Source organism: Lontra canadensis, unplaced genomic scaffold, assembly GCF_010015895.1.
Source record: "Lontra canadensis isolate GAN:19392208 unplaced genomic scaffold, GSC_riverotter_1.0 scaffold17, whole genome shotgun sequence".
Lineage (NCBI taxonomy): Eukaryota > Metazoa > Chordata > Mammalia > Carnivora > Mustelidae > Lontra > Lontra canadensis.
Window position 1 is genome coordinate 12320798 of NW_022631011.1, and position 16370 is coordinate 12337167.

The window sequence follows — 16370 nt, forward strand, 5'->3', positions numbered from 1 at the left end:
AAATACTCACAAAGGAAAGAATTTAGATGAATGGCCTACAGATGATCATGAATAAAATAAAACACTTAAATGTCATATCAATCAAGTTTTCTGATTCTTCACTCTCAGAAATCTTCAGTAATTTCTTTCCAGAGTGATTACATTGCCTCTATCTGATAATAGATAAACTCCACAACATTATATTTTATACACTTTGCCACTTCTTATTAAAAGATAGTAATTTAATCATTTAATAATTATAATAGAACTTACAGGATGAATTCATGCACTTAGTTTCATTAAAGGTCTTTATAAATTAAACAATTGGATAATTTATATTCTAATAAGCAGTAGAATTGTAAAAAGTGAATTTCATAGAAAATCAAGGAGGAAAATATTTAAGAGAGTCATAATCACTAAGCCACTCATGATAAATAGAATAGTGACTTTTTTAAAAAAATAAAATAACAAGCACATTTGGTTATAGAACCATTTAATTTATTGTCCACATTTCTTAAAAAGCATGCTGATATGAGTGTTATTTATTGCTGGTAAAATGTGTGTTGATTATTCATAATGCCTAATAGCAATTTATATAATGATTCTGTAGATCAGAGGTTGTGATCTCTTTGTGTCTAGCTTTTCTTTAAACACACATACATTCTCATAGACACATACATTTTGCACACACACTTATTCACTTGCACACATAATATATATCAGTCGGTATATATTGGAAATGCTATTTTACTGGATTACACATAGTTAGCTATTTGTAGTATATATAATAAATGCTGATTCTAAAGACTATGTTTTTATAGAATACACAGCTATTTTATAAACACATGTTGGTCATCTTTACTATTACATTTAAATTTGTTTTTTGTATATGTTCATAATATATAATCAACATGAATCCTATTTTATGCTGTAGAATTTCCTATATATTCTACATAAAAATATTAAGCAGTTGACACTTATTATATATCTGACATTGTTCTAACTACTCTAAGTATTATTATATTTCCTTTATATCTTTCCTTTATATCTTTATATAGCCCTATGAGACTGATGCTATAATCCCCATTTTATAGATGAAGAAATTGAGGCACAGACAGGTTAGATAACTTGCTTAAGGTACCACATCTAAGTGGCAGAGCATGGATCTAAATCATTTCTGTCTTGCTCTAGAGAATGTGCTCCAAAATACTCTCATATCGTAGACACTATAGATAGTGTATATAGTAAATATATATCACTTATTTATGTGTGCATATATATGTATGTATGTATATGTATATGGTACACACTGATAACATTGATGTGCACATTGAATTCTGTTATTTTTTCTCTTTTAACATATATATTTATTTCAGATGCTTTGGATTTTCTTAGAATTTAGAATTGGAGAAAACATAATGTACCAAGAGAGAGGGCATGCCGCCGGGAGAAGTCTATGTGGCTGATTGCCCAGAGGCCTCGCAGGGTGGCATTTCCTTGCTGAATTAATGAAGAGCTAGTGCTACTCAGTAGACCCAGACATGATCAGACCTTTCGTAAAGGAAGGACACCAAAATCACCTTGACCTGACCTATGGATCAGAATGCCAATTTGTTAGTCTACTAGAACGTTCCTGCCCCCTAACCATAGCAACTTCTTTGCTGATACCAAGATGTCCTTTATGAAGCCAAGGTAACTCTTCCTGTTCAAAGAAGCTATTTTCTCAAGCCTGAGTGACTTCATATAAACCCCAGTTCTGGTGTATAATAGTGGGATACATTCTTTCACTGCTCTGTGCCTCATGATTTCTCAGTCTATAAAATGGGATGAATCCTGGGACCTGACTCCCAGGTAGTGATGAAACTGAAGTGAGTGAACGAATAGAAGTTATCTGTAGCATAAATGCCACGACCACCCCAGCTGTTGTTAATCATTTGATTAATGCTAACCTTTCAGATCAGACACTTACAAATTAAAGTCAAACCTGGTGATTTCGATTCAGTTCTTCCAGTATGTCACCACAGATTCTTCAGGCCCCTCTGCCTACATGAGCCCACCATTGGCCAAAAACCAGTTCTCCAGCAGGAGTTTGCTTCAGTGAAATAGCTACAGCAAAATACCTTGAATTTGATTTAGGTTAATTTCTGGCAGGTTTTGATGAATTGGGTGTTTGGAAAACTGGCCTTTTGATAATTTTGCCACTCGGTGAACTGGCTTTTGGGAAATGGAACTTGCACACTTCTACCCAGAACTTCTTTTGGGGGTTGCCGTACAGTGTATGTTCGTTTATAAGGAAAGAAGTGATGTGTTAAAACCTTGCTGTCAGTAAATGTGGATTTTCAGTCTATCCGTGTTAAGTTTGTCCATCCTGTTTGCCAATGACAGTTTTTTGGTTAAGGTTTTCTTAGTGCATCCTAAGATTTTTGCTTATACTATTTTATTGTCCTTTCTCTTTGGACTCAAAACATAGACTTCTCTATATGTTATATTTTGTGATTTGTTTCTTCCAGGACTTTTTTTGCTAATTAAAAAATTTTTTTCCATTATTTAGGATAATTCCCCAACTACATCCTTCCCAAACATATTATTTTACTTTTGAAATCTGCCTGTGCGTAGAAACATTGACTTTCCACAAGTTTTGAAATTCCTTAAAGGGAGACATTATTCCAATATTTGTTATTTCAAGTATCTATTAATAGGTTACATGTTTACAAGTTCTGTAAAAGCTTACTTACTGGCTAAACTCTAATTGACCCTGTAGATAATATGGTCACTATTTGAACGTTATATTTTACGATGTTTGATGATATTTTAAAACCATTTTCAGGATGAAAGTTCCATAGAAAGTGATGAATTTGATATGAGCGATTCAACACGGATGTCAGCTGTGAACTCTGATCTTAGCTCCAATCTGGAGGAAAGAATGCAAAGTCCTCAAGCTCTTCATGGCCAGCAAGATGGTAAGCCTTTCAAACCAAATAAACACAACAACAAGAAGCCGAGTTAGAATGTATGAAAACATCTCGTTCTCTTTTGCCAATTTTTTTATCTGTTCCTACAGGGACTTTGTCTACATACTCAAGTTCCATTATCCACTTTCATTATTTTTAGATTCAAGTATTTTGTTCAAAACTAAGGTGAGAGACTTATTTATAAACAGATGTTAGTTATAAAAATCCAAGCTTGCCCATGTTTTGCTCCTTGAACATAAAATGTGTCATATCAGTAGTAGTTTTGGTTTCTGTGATGTTTCCTAGCTTTGGTTTCTTGAGCCATGATAATTAAGAGTTTAAAAATGATCAGAATAATAATTTGGATGTTTTTTTTCCTAATTTTCCTAAATGACAAAATTGTAATTAAAAACAACTTACGTAAAAGGCCAGTTTTACCAAAGTGATTTTGCTGGGTAAGGGGATTTTTGCGGGATTTTGATCTATTTTATTCAGTAGTAAAGGGAAGAAAAAGATCATGATCTTTTATTCCTGAGTCCGTTGGCAATCCCTGAATTATCCAGTTGTTCCTGATGGGAAGACAACTGGGAATGTAGAGAGAGTAGTCTAGGCAGTTAATGTTTTAGGTCTCCTATTTGCAGAGATCTTTGTAAATATAGAATAATGTGTGATAGTAAACATACCTTACTAGGGTAATGGTGAATGAAAATGAAGGGTTATAGATGGCAAATGACCAATTTTATTCAACATTACTTTATTATTCCTGTAATTACAAGTTTACATGAATTTTTTGGACTGTATAGTTTTGTGCATACCTCTGTAGATAGGGAAATGAAACATTTTTCTTGCTTTCTCTGACAGTTGCTATGAAAAGCTTGTTGTAAAAGATTGCTGCATTTCTAGCTGCTACTAGTGATCTGCTTTTGTTGTCAAGGTTTAAGAAATCCCTAGTTTTAAGTACACCAAAAGTTCAAGGAAAAAAAAAAATTGGGGAAGGGTGTTTCTTTTTCACGGTTTAGATGAGTCCAGAAGATGTTGTTGTCCTTGGCACGAATTACAAGGAAGGAGGAGCCTGTTATTGGTGCCTTTAAAATCACATCTAAGCCACTACAGAGTAGCATAGCTATTGGTATAGAAAGGACATTTTCTTGGGAAATTTGTAAGAATAAAGTTTTTTGGTTTAGATATGTTATCTTTTTCATCTTCTTTTTTATTTTTTTGTTTATTTATTTGAGAGAGAGAGGGAGAGTACAGAGGGTGAGTGAGAGGGAGAAGCAGACTCCCTGCTGAGCAGGGAGCCTGATGCAGGGCTCCATCCCTGGACTCTGGGATCATAACCTGAGCCAAAGGCAGACGCTTAACCGACTGAGCCACCCAGGCACCCCAGTCTTTTTTCTTTTAAAATATGAGTAGACATCTTCAGATTTTGATTTTTTATTGGAAATTGTCTAGCACTGGGATTGTCGTATAATAGAACTATATATCAGTGATATATAATCTACTAATATTTGTTCATGTGTTTCGCCTGTTTATGCTATCATCTTTTTTAGTCTATAATTCTAGAGAATGTAAATAATAAGAGGGTGTGTCCCATGATGCAAAATCATGATTTTCTTGTTTGAAGTTGTCAGTTGTGGATCTTTGGCTAGGAAATAGCTGATGTGATATAAATTTATATTGATTTTAATAAAATCCATAAATAAATAAAATAAATTTAATAAAATCCATAAATAAATAAATAAAATAAAATTTAATAAAATAACTTCAAATATTATCTACTCCGAGGGGAAAGTACTTTCTCATCACATACCAATTTTTGCCTCAAGGCTAAGGCCATATGTAGTCATTCCTTCTCCACCCTAAGCCTAACTCTTCCTTTATATAAGGGCCTTCACACTTCTCACTGAGTTTTCTCTTGTAAGAACTTCCTTTCTTTTCCTACATACAAGACTGGTATCATAAATGTCCTCTTTAGAAACCTCCACTGATCCCATTGGGCCCTTCCATTCCATGCCCCGTTCCTCTGTACCATGCCCACAACACTCTTACTAGCAAAACTCGTTTAAGGACTTGTCCCATCATCTCCGCTTTCTCCCTTCCACTCTTTCTACTCATCTCGGGTAAACTTTCATCCTTGTCACTCCACGTTGGGGAGCCCTCCGGTGCAGCCCTTAACTCTCTCTCCCCCCACGTTCACTCTCTAGATGATCACATTGAGTCGTGTAGCTTTTAATACCAACTGCACCCTGATAAATCCTAAATTCACTTCTCCAAGCCCTCATATCTATCCAGAGCTCAGGACTGTCTCCCCCAGCTGGCTACATTTTAATGTTCTTCAGAAGACTTATCATTGTGGGAAATGATATTTTTTTCTTATTTATCAGCTGTCTCACTTCTAAAATGCGAATGCCATATTAATGAATAGACCTTATGTTTTTGATTTTCCTTTCAGTTGCTCCATTTGAGGTAGTCTTGAATGCCCCATTATTTACAATGAAAATATAACTTTTTACCATTATCATGATTTGCCACATAAGTTCTACTTTTTTTTTTTTTTCACCTTTCCTCTGATGGTAGCATTCTCCTAGGGAATCTGTATTGGCCAACTACTGTTATCATTCATTTTTCTCTGTACTTACACACACATACACACATAAGAACACACCCAGACACACACACAAACATCTGTACATAGTCAGAATATTTTCTCACCATTCTTTTATAAAAATAAGTTTGTATCATTTACAGTATTCCATATCTTGTTTTTCTCATCCAGTGTTACCTTTCTTTTAGAGCTTCCTATATATGAATGCATATGTTATGAAGTGCATATATATGTGATGGTGGGCAAAGCATGGTCCCTACCTTCATGTAACACACAACCTAAAGGAATCAAAGTGTACATGACATCACTCACATTTGATAACTGCTCATCTACCCATGTGAGGAAATTCCAGGCTCTGTAAAAATAAGAATTCATAGTAGTAAAACTTTTGTAGTTCATGTCTATCTTTCTTAAGTTAGTGGGGACTCTGAGTGCTAAACATACATTGGATCTGGGTTGTATTACTTTCTCGTAGATGGTGTACACTGATCTTTGAGAGCAGTCAGAAGCTGGGGACTTGTGATATAACAAATCCAATTTTGGGTGGGCAGTCCACACGCAGCTTCAACGTCGAGTAGTTGAGTCCAGAAGTTCTCCACTTGGGCACTACTGGCATAACCTTCCTTGTTGTGGGGGTGTCCTGTGAATTGTGGGGTGTTCAGCGATGTCTCTGGCCTCCACTCGCCACACGTCAGCGTTATATCCTGTCTCCCGAATTGTGACAACCAGAAATGTCTCAGACATTGCGAATGTCTCATGGGGGGGCATGATCTCCCCAAGCTGAGAACAACTGGTGGAGGCAGAGAAGGAGGGTCTGAGTAAGAATCAGTAAGATGGAGACTGAAGAGACCTAATGAAGAGCAGTTGAGAAGTAGAGGTTGGAAAAGACTCTAGGAAACCCATTCAGTCTACTTTCTGAGATCATGGAAGTGTTCTGTATTTGTGCTGCTCATAAGATAGTCACTAGCCATGCTGTGGTCACCGAATGCTTGAAATATTGCTAGTGCAACTGAAGGGCTAATGCTAATTTTAATTTGATTTAACTTTAATCAGTGTTAACTGAAATTTAAATGGTCACATGTGGCTGATGGCTACTATATTAGATGGGGTAGTCTAGAATATTGTTTTATTCTGACCTGGCCATTAAATGCCTTTCTCTGTAGCCATGGGTTTGATGTTTCTGAAGTCTTTAGAGAAATAATAGTGAAACTCACATTTTAATAGTCAGCTGGAACCCCAATTTAATATTTGTAGAATATGAATAACATAGCATTTAAAATTTTAAATTAAAAGGTTCTGTTTTCTTTAATACTAAGTGATCAATTTATTATTGTAAAGAAATTGAAATATTATGATTTTTAGACATCTTTCCCTATAATTATAACACAGGTAGGTATAGGTATAACAAAGTCTTTATTAGACACCATATAAAATGGAGAGTTAAAAATTCTTTTTTTGTTTCCTCACTGTGGTTTTGAAAGATTTGCAACCTAATCAGTACGAAGGGAGATAATTCAAATTTGTTTGGGGGATATATGTATATTATGTGTGTTGGAGAAAGAAAAAGAAGAGAAAAGTCTTGCCACTAGGTCAGATATTTAGGTAAAGGTCTAGAAGAGGTAAACTAGAACAAGAATTTAGAAAAGGGAAAATTTATGTATAATATTATTTTTGTTTGTTTATTTATTTATTTTAGATTTTATTTATTTATTTGACAGAGACGCAGCAAGAGAGGGAACACAGCAGGGGGAGTGGGAGAGGGAGAAGCAGGCTTCCCACCAAGCAGGGAGCTCAATGGGGGAGCTCGATCCTGGGACCCTGGGATCATGACCTGAGCAGAAGGCAGATACTTAACAACTGAGCCACCCAGATGCCCCTCTTTTGTTTATTTTAAGCTTATAATGCTTCCCTAAGTCAACAACAACAACAAAAAAGGTAAAAAATGTGTAAGACTCTTGAATCTTAGCATAGTAATTATTTTACCTTTAAAATATTGTGAGATAATGGACATGTAACGTTATATTAGTTTCTGGTTTACAACATAATGGTTCAGTATAGGTATTTATTATGAAATGGTTACCACATTAAGTCTAGTTAACATCCATCACCTTATATACTTATAATTTTTTTCTTGTTAGGGGAACTTTTAGAATCTCCTCTTTTAGCAACAAATTTAGCAGAAATTGGAATTATGCAATACAGAATTATTAACTGTAGTGACTATGCCATACATTATATCCCCAGGACTTATTTATTTTATAACTGGAAGCTTGTATTCTTTGGCCACCTTTACCCGATTTTGAGTAAAACATATTAAGCTATGTAAAACTTTTTTACAGACTTCAAGTAATACCTGGAGGCTAAAATCATTTAACGGTTACCTGATCACTTGAGTTAATCATAAAAGCAGGAGGTCTTTGGAGCTATCATGAAGTCTAAGTAGCTGATTGTGAAAGAGGCTCCCCTATGCAGTGCAATGGCCGTGGTCTACAGAATTCCAAAAGGTTCTGTGGATCAAAAAGCTTAAAGAGGGGGGCACCTGGGTGGCTCAGTTGACTAAGTGACTGCCTTCAGCTCGGGTCATGATCCCGGAATCCCGGGATCAGGTCCCACACTGGGCTCCCTGCTTAGCGGGGAGTCTGCTTCTCTCTCTGACCTTCTCCCCTCTCATTCTCTCTCTCTCTCAAATAAATAAATAAAATCTTAAAAAATTTAAAAAAGCTTAAAAATGTTCTGTATTCAGGTGTTCATCAATTAGTGTTTTGTTCTACCATCCGTTTAAATGGATTATAAATAGAAATGTGCTCATATAGGCTTCTCTCTTTGAATCCCGAGTCTAGACATTTGTGGGAACATCCCATAGCTCAAAAAAATCCTTTTTCCCTATTTATTTTATTCTTAATTTGTATATTTTGAAAAGAGATGATTTATTTGTTGTTATTATTATTATCTGAAGTTATTTATTAAAGGATGTCTGGCAAAATAAGAGTCAGATTTAGAGACAGACTTGAATGTTTCAGTTCAAAATAAACATTCAACTTCATTTTGATAGAAATATACTTTTCTAAGAACCATTTTAATTGCTTTTCTGAGTTAATATTGTATACTATTGATAGTTTTGCAAGAGATTATTTGTATTTTATTAATCTCAAAAACATTATTATATAACCAGCAAAGGATTTCTATTTTTTTAAATCACAACGAATTGTTGTATTTTTCCCTTTTGCCCTTTTTTTAAGATTATAGGAGTACAAAGGGAAGTTGAGACACCCCTTTAACTCTGCATATTAGCTCAATCAGCTTTTAAATTAAGGGATTGCAATAGAAAAAATATACATACTTTTCTCTTAAGCCCTCCGTTTTTAATAATTTTGGTCATGACATCACAGAACAGACTGCTCTTAGGAGAGTGTGTTCCATGTCCCCAGATTGTCTCTCAACTCAGTGGAGTAATAATAATAGAGATTTTTGTATCATAGTTTTTGTTTTGTTTTGTTTTGTTTTGTTTTTTGTAGTATTTGGTACTTCATTCATGTATCAAACATTGACTTCTTTATGCGTTGAAGACTTAACAACCAGCATTCTTTGTGCCAAGTAAAGCGTTGTGATATTGTTTAGAAACAAACAAGAGGGAGAAGGACTTGAGAATTAAGATTTCTCTTAAAGAGTTCACTAATGCTTTAGTGTCTAACCATGATGAATGAAAAAAAAATATCCAAGGCAAATTTTCATTCAAAGATGTGTTTGATAATTTTATTAGATTGTAGAAATGTATAGTTCATTTACTAGAATTTAAAAATCTCCCCCTTTCCAGGATGCCTGGATGGCTCAGTAGGTTGGGTGTCTGCCTTCAGCTCAGGTCATGATCCTGGAGTTCTGGGATGGACTCCTGCATTGGGCTCCCTGCTCAGCAGGGAGCCTGCTTCTCCCTCTGACCCTCACTCCACTTCTGCTCTCACTCTTTCTCAAATAAATAAATAACAAACTTAAAAACAATTTTTTTTAAATAAAAATCTCCCCCTTTCTGCATAATATTTGTATCCTAGAAATGTTTTGATATGCTTCAATTCATCAGATCATTTTTGAGAAAAAGGAAAAAAGTTGAATTAGAACTCAGTGGTTAACCTGCATACAAATATTAAACTACAACATATATATTATGTATATTATATAGAGTATATACACATACATACACACAATCAGGCTTAATTATAAGAAACTTTGAAGAATTTTAGGTTTTATTTCACTGCTAAAAAACAGGGAAACTGTTTACCATAAATATCAGTTTAGTGAAAATAAAATAATTTGTGTTATAAATATCTTATAGATTAATTAAATAACAGGTAAATATTTCTCATTCTAATAATTTGAATTGCATACCTTTGAGTAAAATCTTAATTTTCCTTTGAAAGTGTTGTGGCTTTCAGGATCAAAAGGTCAGAAGATGGTTTCTAAAAGTCAGAAAAATATCTTGTTTTGAATCTTGTTAGAAAAAAAAATAATCCCATTGATGTCCACTTAGTCTTTCAAAGCCTAGTTTGATTACAACAGACGACTAGAACAAATATCCCTCTCTAGAATCTAGGGTTAAATTCCTGTTTCCAGGAATGCATGAATGTTTTGTTTGATAACATAGTAGTCTAGAACACTTTCCTGTTTAATAATCCATAGTGGGGGCACCTGGGTGGCTCAGAGGGTTAAGTCTCTGCCTTTGGCTCAGGTCATGATCTCAGGATCCTGGGATGGAGCCCCGCATTGGGCTCTCTGCTCAGCTGGGAGCCTGCTTCCTCCTCTTTCTCTGCCTGCTTCTCTGCCTGCTTGTGATCTCTCTCTCTCTCTCTGTGTCAAATAAATGAATAAAATCTTTTAAAAAAATAATCCATAGTGTACTGACTTCCAAGAGTGTTAGTAAGAAACCTATCAAAATCACATTTCTATGTGAAATATTTTTCCAAGATTCTTTGAGCCCCTTTGGCTTCTATAATGGGGATCTTTGTTCTTACTAAGATATATTATATAGCATTGATTCCCCCCAACCCAAGGAAGCATATTTAGGACCTAGGTGGTCGAAAAGGAAGCATATGTCCCATTCAGACGTAGAATTTTAGTAAGTATCTTACTTGGAACTTTGAGCATACTTAGGCAAGGGTAAGTGTTGAGACACTCAGTATTTCGTTTATTTAAACAACTATTTACTGAACCCAAGAATGAGCTACATAGTGGCATTAGAAGCGCAGACATACATGTAATGTTAACCACATGAAATTGTCATATTGGTTCATCCTGATCTTCATGTTCTAAAATAACTTACAGTAGACCATGAAGAATAGGAAAAACAAACTGTTTTTGAAATTGAGATTTCTGTTTCAGAACAATGTGCATAGTGTATATCTTGATTTCAACATTTGTAAAATGACCATCAATAGCCCTGTTTTGAGTGAAAACAGAAGGGAGTAAATTTTTAAAAATAGCAAATTAGCCGTGAGATAAAAAATTTGGGAAAGAGATATGGCAGTGGAAGTTTTGCTTTTCTTCTGTCCTAATTTAGATTATATGCTGAATTTCTCCCTGGAATTCATTATCTGCAGATTATCCCCTGGAGAACTTACCTAAAAAAACCTGAAAAACAAAACAAAACAAAACAAAACCCACAACAGATTCATGGGACCACCTCAAATGGGATGATTAAGACCATCACATGGGAAAAGTGTGGAGCTGGTGTTCCAGACCATACTTTTATACTCCCCACATTTCTACTGGCAGTGTCAAGACGGCAACAGTCTAAAGGGTATTGAGTCCTGTGGGTATGGTCCTGTTCCAATGCTGGTTTTGACCAGTGTTATCTTCTGAATTACCTTCTGAGTAAGGATTGATACGCATGGGTTTTAATTAACACTGTTTTCTTAGTTATGACAGCTTGTTATGTACTGCAGGGTTTTATTTATTTATTTATTTATTTATTTATTTATTAATTTGACAGACAGAGATCACAAGTAGGCAGAAAGGCAGGCAGAGAGAGAGAGAGAGGAGGAAGCAGGCTCCCTGCTGAGGAGAGAGCCTGATGCGGGGCTCGATCCCAGGAGCCTGGGATCATGACCTGAGCCGAAGGCAGAGGCTTTAACCCACTGAGCCACCCAGGCGCCCCTATGTGTACTGCAGTTTTTTAATACTTCTGAAAATGCTCCTCATCTACTAAATTTTACAATCTATTTGCAGTCTTTTATCTGGATATTGCACACATTTGGATTTAATTTTAGAACATACACACACACAAACATACACATAACATTCTTTAACTGCTGTGTATATGTGAATAAAATTTTATTAGAAGTAGGTTTGTGACTAAAATTGCATCTAATTTAGCCAAATGGGATAGTTTCAAGTAATTATTAAAACATATAAACCAATAATAAAAGCAATTACTATTCACCATTTAATTTAGTTGGAAAATCTAATAAAACATGTTTTTAATAAAAATGATGTAAAACAGTATACTTAGTATGAAATTAAATTTAGTGGTTAATTTTTTATGATGGTAAGTTTTAATTAGAAAATGTATTAAAATATTTTTAGGCAGAACACCAAATTCCCTACTGACATTATGTTGTCTTATGTAAGTCACTTTCTTTGTTCCAAAACTTTGTTTTCCTTTAATGGCTTCTAATTATTTAGGAAATGTTGCATTGAGAAAAAAATAATTAGAAAGATTTTTTTTTTACATAAATGTAATAAAATATTTGACTTCCCAAATTGAATCTGTTCCTACTTGTGTTAATTCCCAATTTTTAAGTTGCATGCACTTCTGGACTTAAAATACCTAAGAGTGATACAATGATGGCACTTATTCTTAATTCAGATTGTTTTAATGTCAAATTTAAAAACAATTTACATGATAAACTTATTTAATTAATTATTCTGGGTTGAGGCAGTTATACCAATCAAGTTTTTAGAAAGTTTTCTCTTCATGGCAATTCCTCTATAAGTAATTGTCTCATAATTATCAGACATAGAAAGCATCTTTATAAGTGCTATAAAGAAGATAGATAATTAGATGGACTATGTCTATGAACTGGAGGGAATTTTGATTGCTAGATTCTTTTTTAATATTATGTATGCTTGTGTGTGTGTATTTGATCATTTTAAATTGCTTTTAGGCAGTTACTCTGTTTCTAAAAGCAGAAGAAGAAATAGCAATTTGGCTTACATGTAAAACATTAATTATGGCAAAAAGATGCTTAGTTATGCATTTTAAATACTTTTGTAGGGAATATTTTCTTGTCATAAGGGTGACAATATCTGAAAGTTTACTTTTCTCTTGAATTAAAATTCTGCTTCTTGATATTTTACTCATATACATGGCTTTTCAAATAAGTGAGTGCTTGTTTAGAAATTTAACTTATTGATTTCAGCCTAAAGCTTGCAAACTCCAGACGCCAATACAATCTTAACTGCCAAGTTCCTGGACCTCTGGAAAATTAAGGGAGATTGGCTATGTTCCAGTCTTGACTTGGAGAGTCTAATCTGATCAGTGAAGGATATCTGATTAATTTGGAATTTTACTTCTGGGTTAGTTCTTTGTTTTGAAGTATTTGACTTGTGCTTTGTCATGACCTTTATGACAGTGTTCACTGGTCCATGAATGATTACATGGATCCAACATGCAATTTTTTAGTACCTCCAGGAGATGCCAAAATTCTGTTCGGATGAAGTAGCAAAGACTAGACCCTTTAGTCCTTAAATATTGAGTTTTGTTTTTCTGATACTGAATGCATAAATAAGGTAAGAATACACATGACACCAAAGAGATGTTAGAAAATATATATCTTTTGAGCATTTATTCAAATCAACTTTGAATTTATAAATTTATGTATCCAGTTCTATTATAGAATCAGAACCACTTGAATTTTACCAATTTGAAAGCCTAAGTTGTTTTTTTTTCTAAATTTTTGTTTGTTTTTACTGCCACCTGGCTAACCTTTATAAACCATCACTGTAAAGTCAACACCATGCTGTTTCTTTACAACTTTCTTGTGGCTCCTGTGGGTCAGCCAGCTATTACTTAAAAAACAAAAAACAAAAAACAAAAGAAACAGCTTTAGTCTTTGGTTAAAAATAATTTCAGGGTTGAATAATTTCGGGGCTTTGAAGCTGATGTTTCATAAGAGTTGTACAGAGAGATAAAGCAGTTACAAAATGGTGCTAAATTGACCATAAAAATCATTATTTACTAGGTTTACAAAGGTCATAATTAGATGATAGGTTCATAAAGGGAAAGAATAATCAGAGGATATTGAAGAAAACAGTTGAAAGCATATTTCATTGTATTCATTATATATTTATAGTTTGTTTTCTTATCACTCTCACTTCTTTATTTGACTGAGAAGGCCTACAAAGCAGGAAACAGTGTATCATCTGCATCCTTGCTCCCGGCCTTTGGAGCTAAGAATGGGGTTTGACATATCACAGAATGTAGTTTTTGAATTAAAGATGTGTTTGAAATTTCCTCCCCATCTGCTTGCTTCTGAGATGGAAGTGCCCTCAACTCTTGAACTCAGTCTTTCTTGCCAAACATTAGGTGGCAGTTGATTTCCTTGCCCATGAATGAATCTTCTGTCCTTTTCACATCTCACTTTGGGGTTTCTGAGGCCTACAGCTGTCCCTCTTATCTACCTCTCAACCCACTGAGGAGCAATGGAACAATAAAGTAGCTTTGAGATCCTAAAGTGAATTCATTAACTGGGGATCAGGGAGAAACTCTTAAGTTTTAATCTTGACACCTGATTTCTTTTTTTTTTTTTTAAGATTTTTATTTATTTATTTGACAGTCAGAGATCATTTGTAGGCAGAGAGGCAGGCAGAGAGAGAGAGGGGGAAGCAGGCTCCCTGCTGAGCAGAGAGCCCAATGTGGGGCTCGATCCCAGGACCCTGGGATCATGACCTGAGCTGAAGACAGAGGCTCAACCCACTGAGCCACCCAGGTGCCCCTTGACACCTCGTTTCTTATCCCAGCTCTTCCAGTGACTACTTAAAATTAAAATCTTTGTGCAACCTTTCTATATCTGTAAATGGGAACCTCAGATAATCTCTAAGATTTATTCTAGCTCTAGAACACTCTGAGTGTTCACCCTTTTAGGTTCCCTTTCTCGTCTATAACATTTTCTTTTGTTTTCATCCTGAACCATTTTCTTTCTTTTCTTTTCTCTTTAAATATTTATTTATTTTAGAGATAGAGTGTGTGAGTGTGTGGTGGGGGCAGAGGGAGAGGGAGAGAGACAATCTCAAGAAGACTCCCCATTAAACACAGAACCTGACTTGGGGTTCAATCGCACCACCCTGAGATCATGATCTGAAATCAAGAGTCAGATGCTTAACTGACTGAGCCACCCAGGTGCCCCTCCACCATTTTCTATATGTCCTTAAACTGTTTTAAGTGTTTTCTCAGGCTAGAGGAAGGGATTAAAGAATGATGGAGAAACCCCCGTCCTTCTTCCAGCTGGACCTTCATATCTTTAAAGAGCCATTTTATCTATTGTTTTTTAGTTTTTATTTAATTTCCAGTTAGTTAACATACAGTGTAATATTAGTTTCAGCCATTTTAATTCCAAGGTAGGTAGGTATATATATATATATATAGAGAGAGAGAGAGAGAGAGAGAGAGAACTTAGGAAACCAGGGTGATTACTGAAGGAACATACTTCCCACTTCCCCTTCAATCTTGACTGCAAGAATCTTCCAGAGTCATTTTCTGTCTTGTTTTTGCTGCCAATCTTCCATGCTTTTGGTAAGAAACTGCAGTCAACACAAAGGCTGGTAGGTATTACCAATATGTGAAATTATTTCTCCCCTTTTTTCTCCCTCTTCTTTATGAACATCATGCTTAAGAACTCTTATCCCTTATTCCTTCCTGAATATATGTATATAGTATGTACATATATGAATGAGTGGCTGTGTGTGTATGTAGAGAGAGAAAGAAGAAGGTGGGGGGAATGTGTGTGTGTGTGTGTGTGTGTGTGTGTGTGTAAAGGACGAGAGAGAGAGGGGGAGATGGAGGGAACAGGAGTTAGTTTTAGTACTTTTGACAATTATGATTATCATCTTCCTTCAAGTACTTTTCACAAAATTTATCCTGAGCTCCTGAGGTACTGGAGGGTTTCTTAGGATTTCCTTTAACAGCAACATCATTGAAGCTTTGACAACCTTAAATGTCTATATACATTTCAGAAACGTTGAGATTTTTGGCAGTCAGGTATCAATCAGCACATCTCTCAGTCTGGGGATTTATTTCACTAACATATCATTATTGCTACTGCATAATAACATCTTGGAGAATCCATTCTGTCATCATACAGAGTAGAAAATACAACTCATCACTGCTTAGCTCTGTCTTTATTCAAATCTATGATAAAGCAATCAGGAAAAATCAGATTAGCCTTATAGGTGCAGGGAGGTTAGTGCACTGAACAGTGATGCCATGATTCTAAATTGGGCTCATGAGAACATACTTACTTAACGCATGTCAACAGCATCAGCAGTTTGTTTATCTAAAATGTGATGTGCATAATTCTATTTTTGAATCTGCCCTAAGAATTAACTTTATAGATTTTCACAACAGTCCTACGAGGTACAAACTGTTACTCTTCTTGTCGCATAGATGAGTTCAATGAGGCTAAATAACTAGTCTGTCATCACCCAACTGCAGAGTGGTGGAAACAGGATTGGAACACAGATGTTCTAGACCTGGAGCCTATGTCTTTAAAGATGAGTTTCTAAGTGGCCACAAGCCCACCACTCCTCCTCCTCCTCCTCCTCCTCCTCCTCCTCCTCCTCCTCCTCCT

At 35.2% G+C, this 16370-nt stretch overlaps 1 protein-coding gene across 6 annotated transcripts in view; it reads left to right on the forward strand.

Annotated features, from left to right (window-relative positions):
• NOL4 (nucleolar protein 4) overlaps positions 1–16370 on the forward strand; it is a 390701-nt gene that overhangs the window by 113132 nt on the left and 261199 nt on the right. For all 6 annotated transcript variants that reach the window (XR_004382911.1, XM_032859653.1, XM_032859654.1 and 3 more), the window contains one exon: positions 2807–2939. Coding sequence is in view for 5 of the 6 variants with exons in the window: in XM_032859653.1 (XP_032715544.1) it covers positions 2807–2939 (133 nt within the window). In the remaining variant the exon portion in view is untranslated. The remainder of the gene's footprint in view (positions 1–2806; positions 2940–16370) is intronic.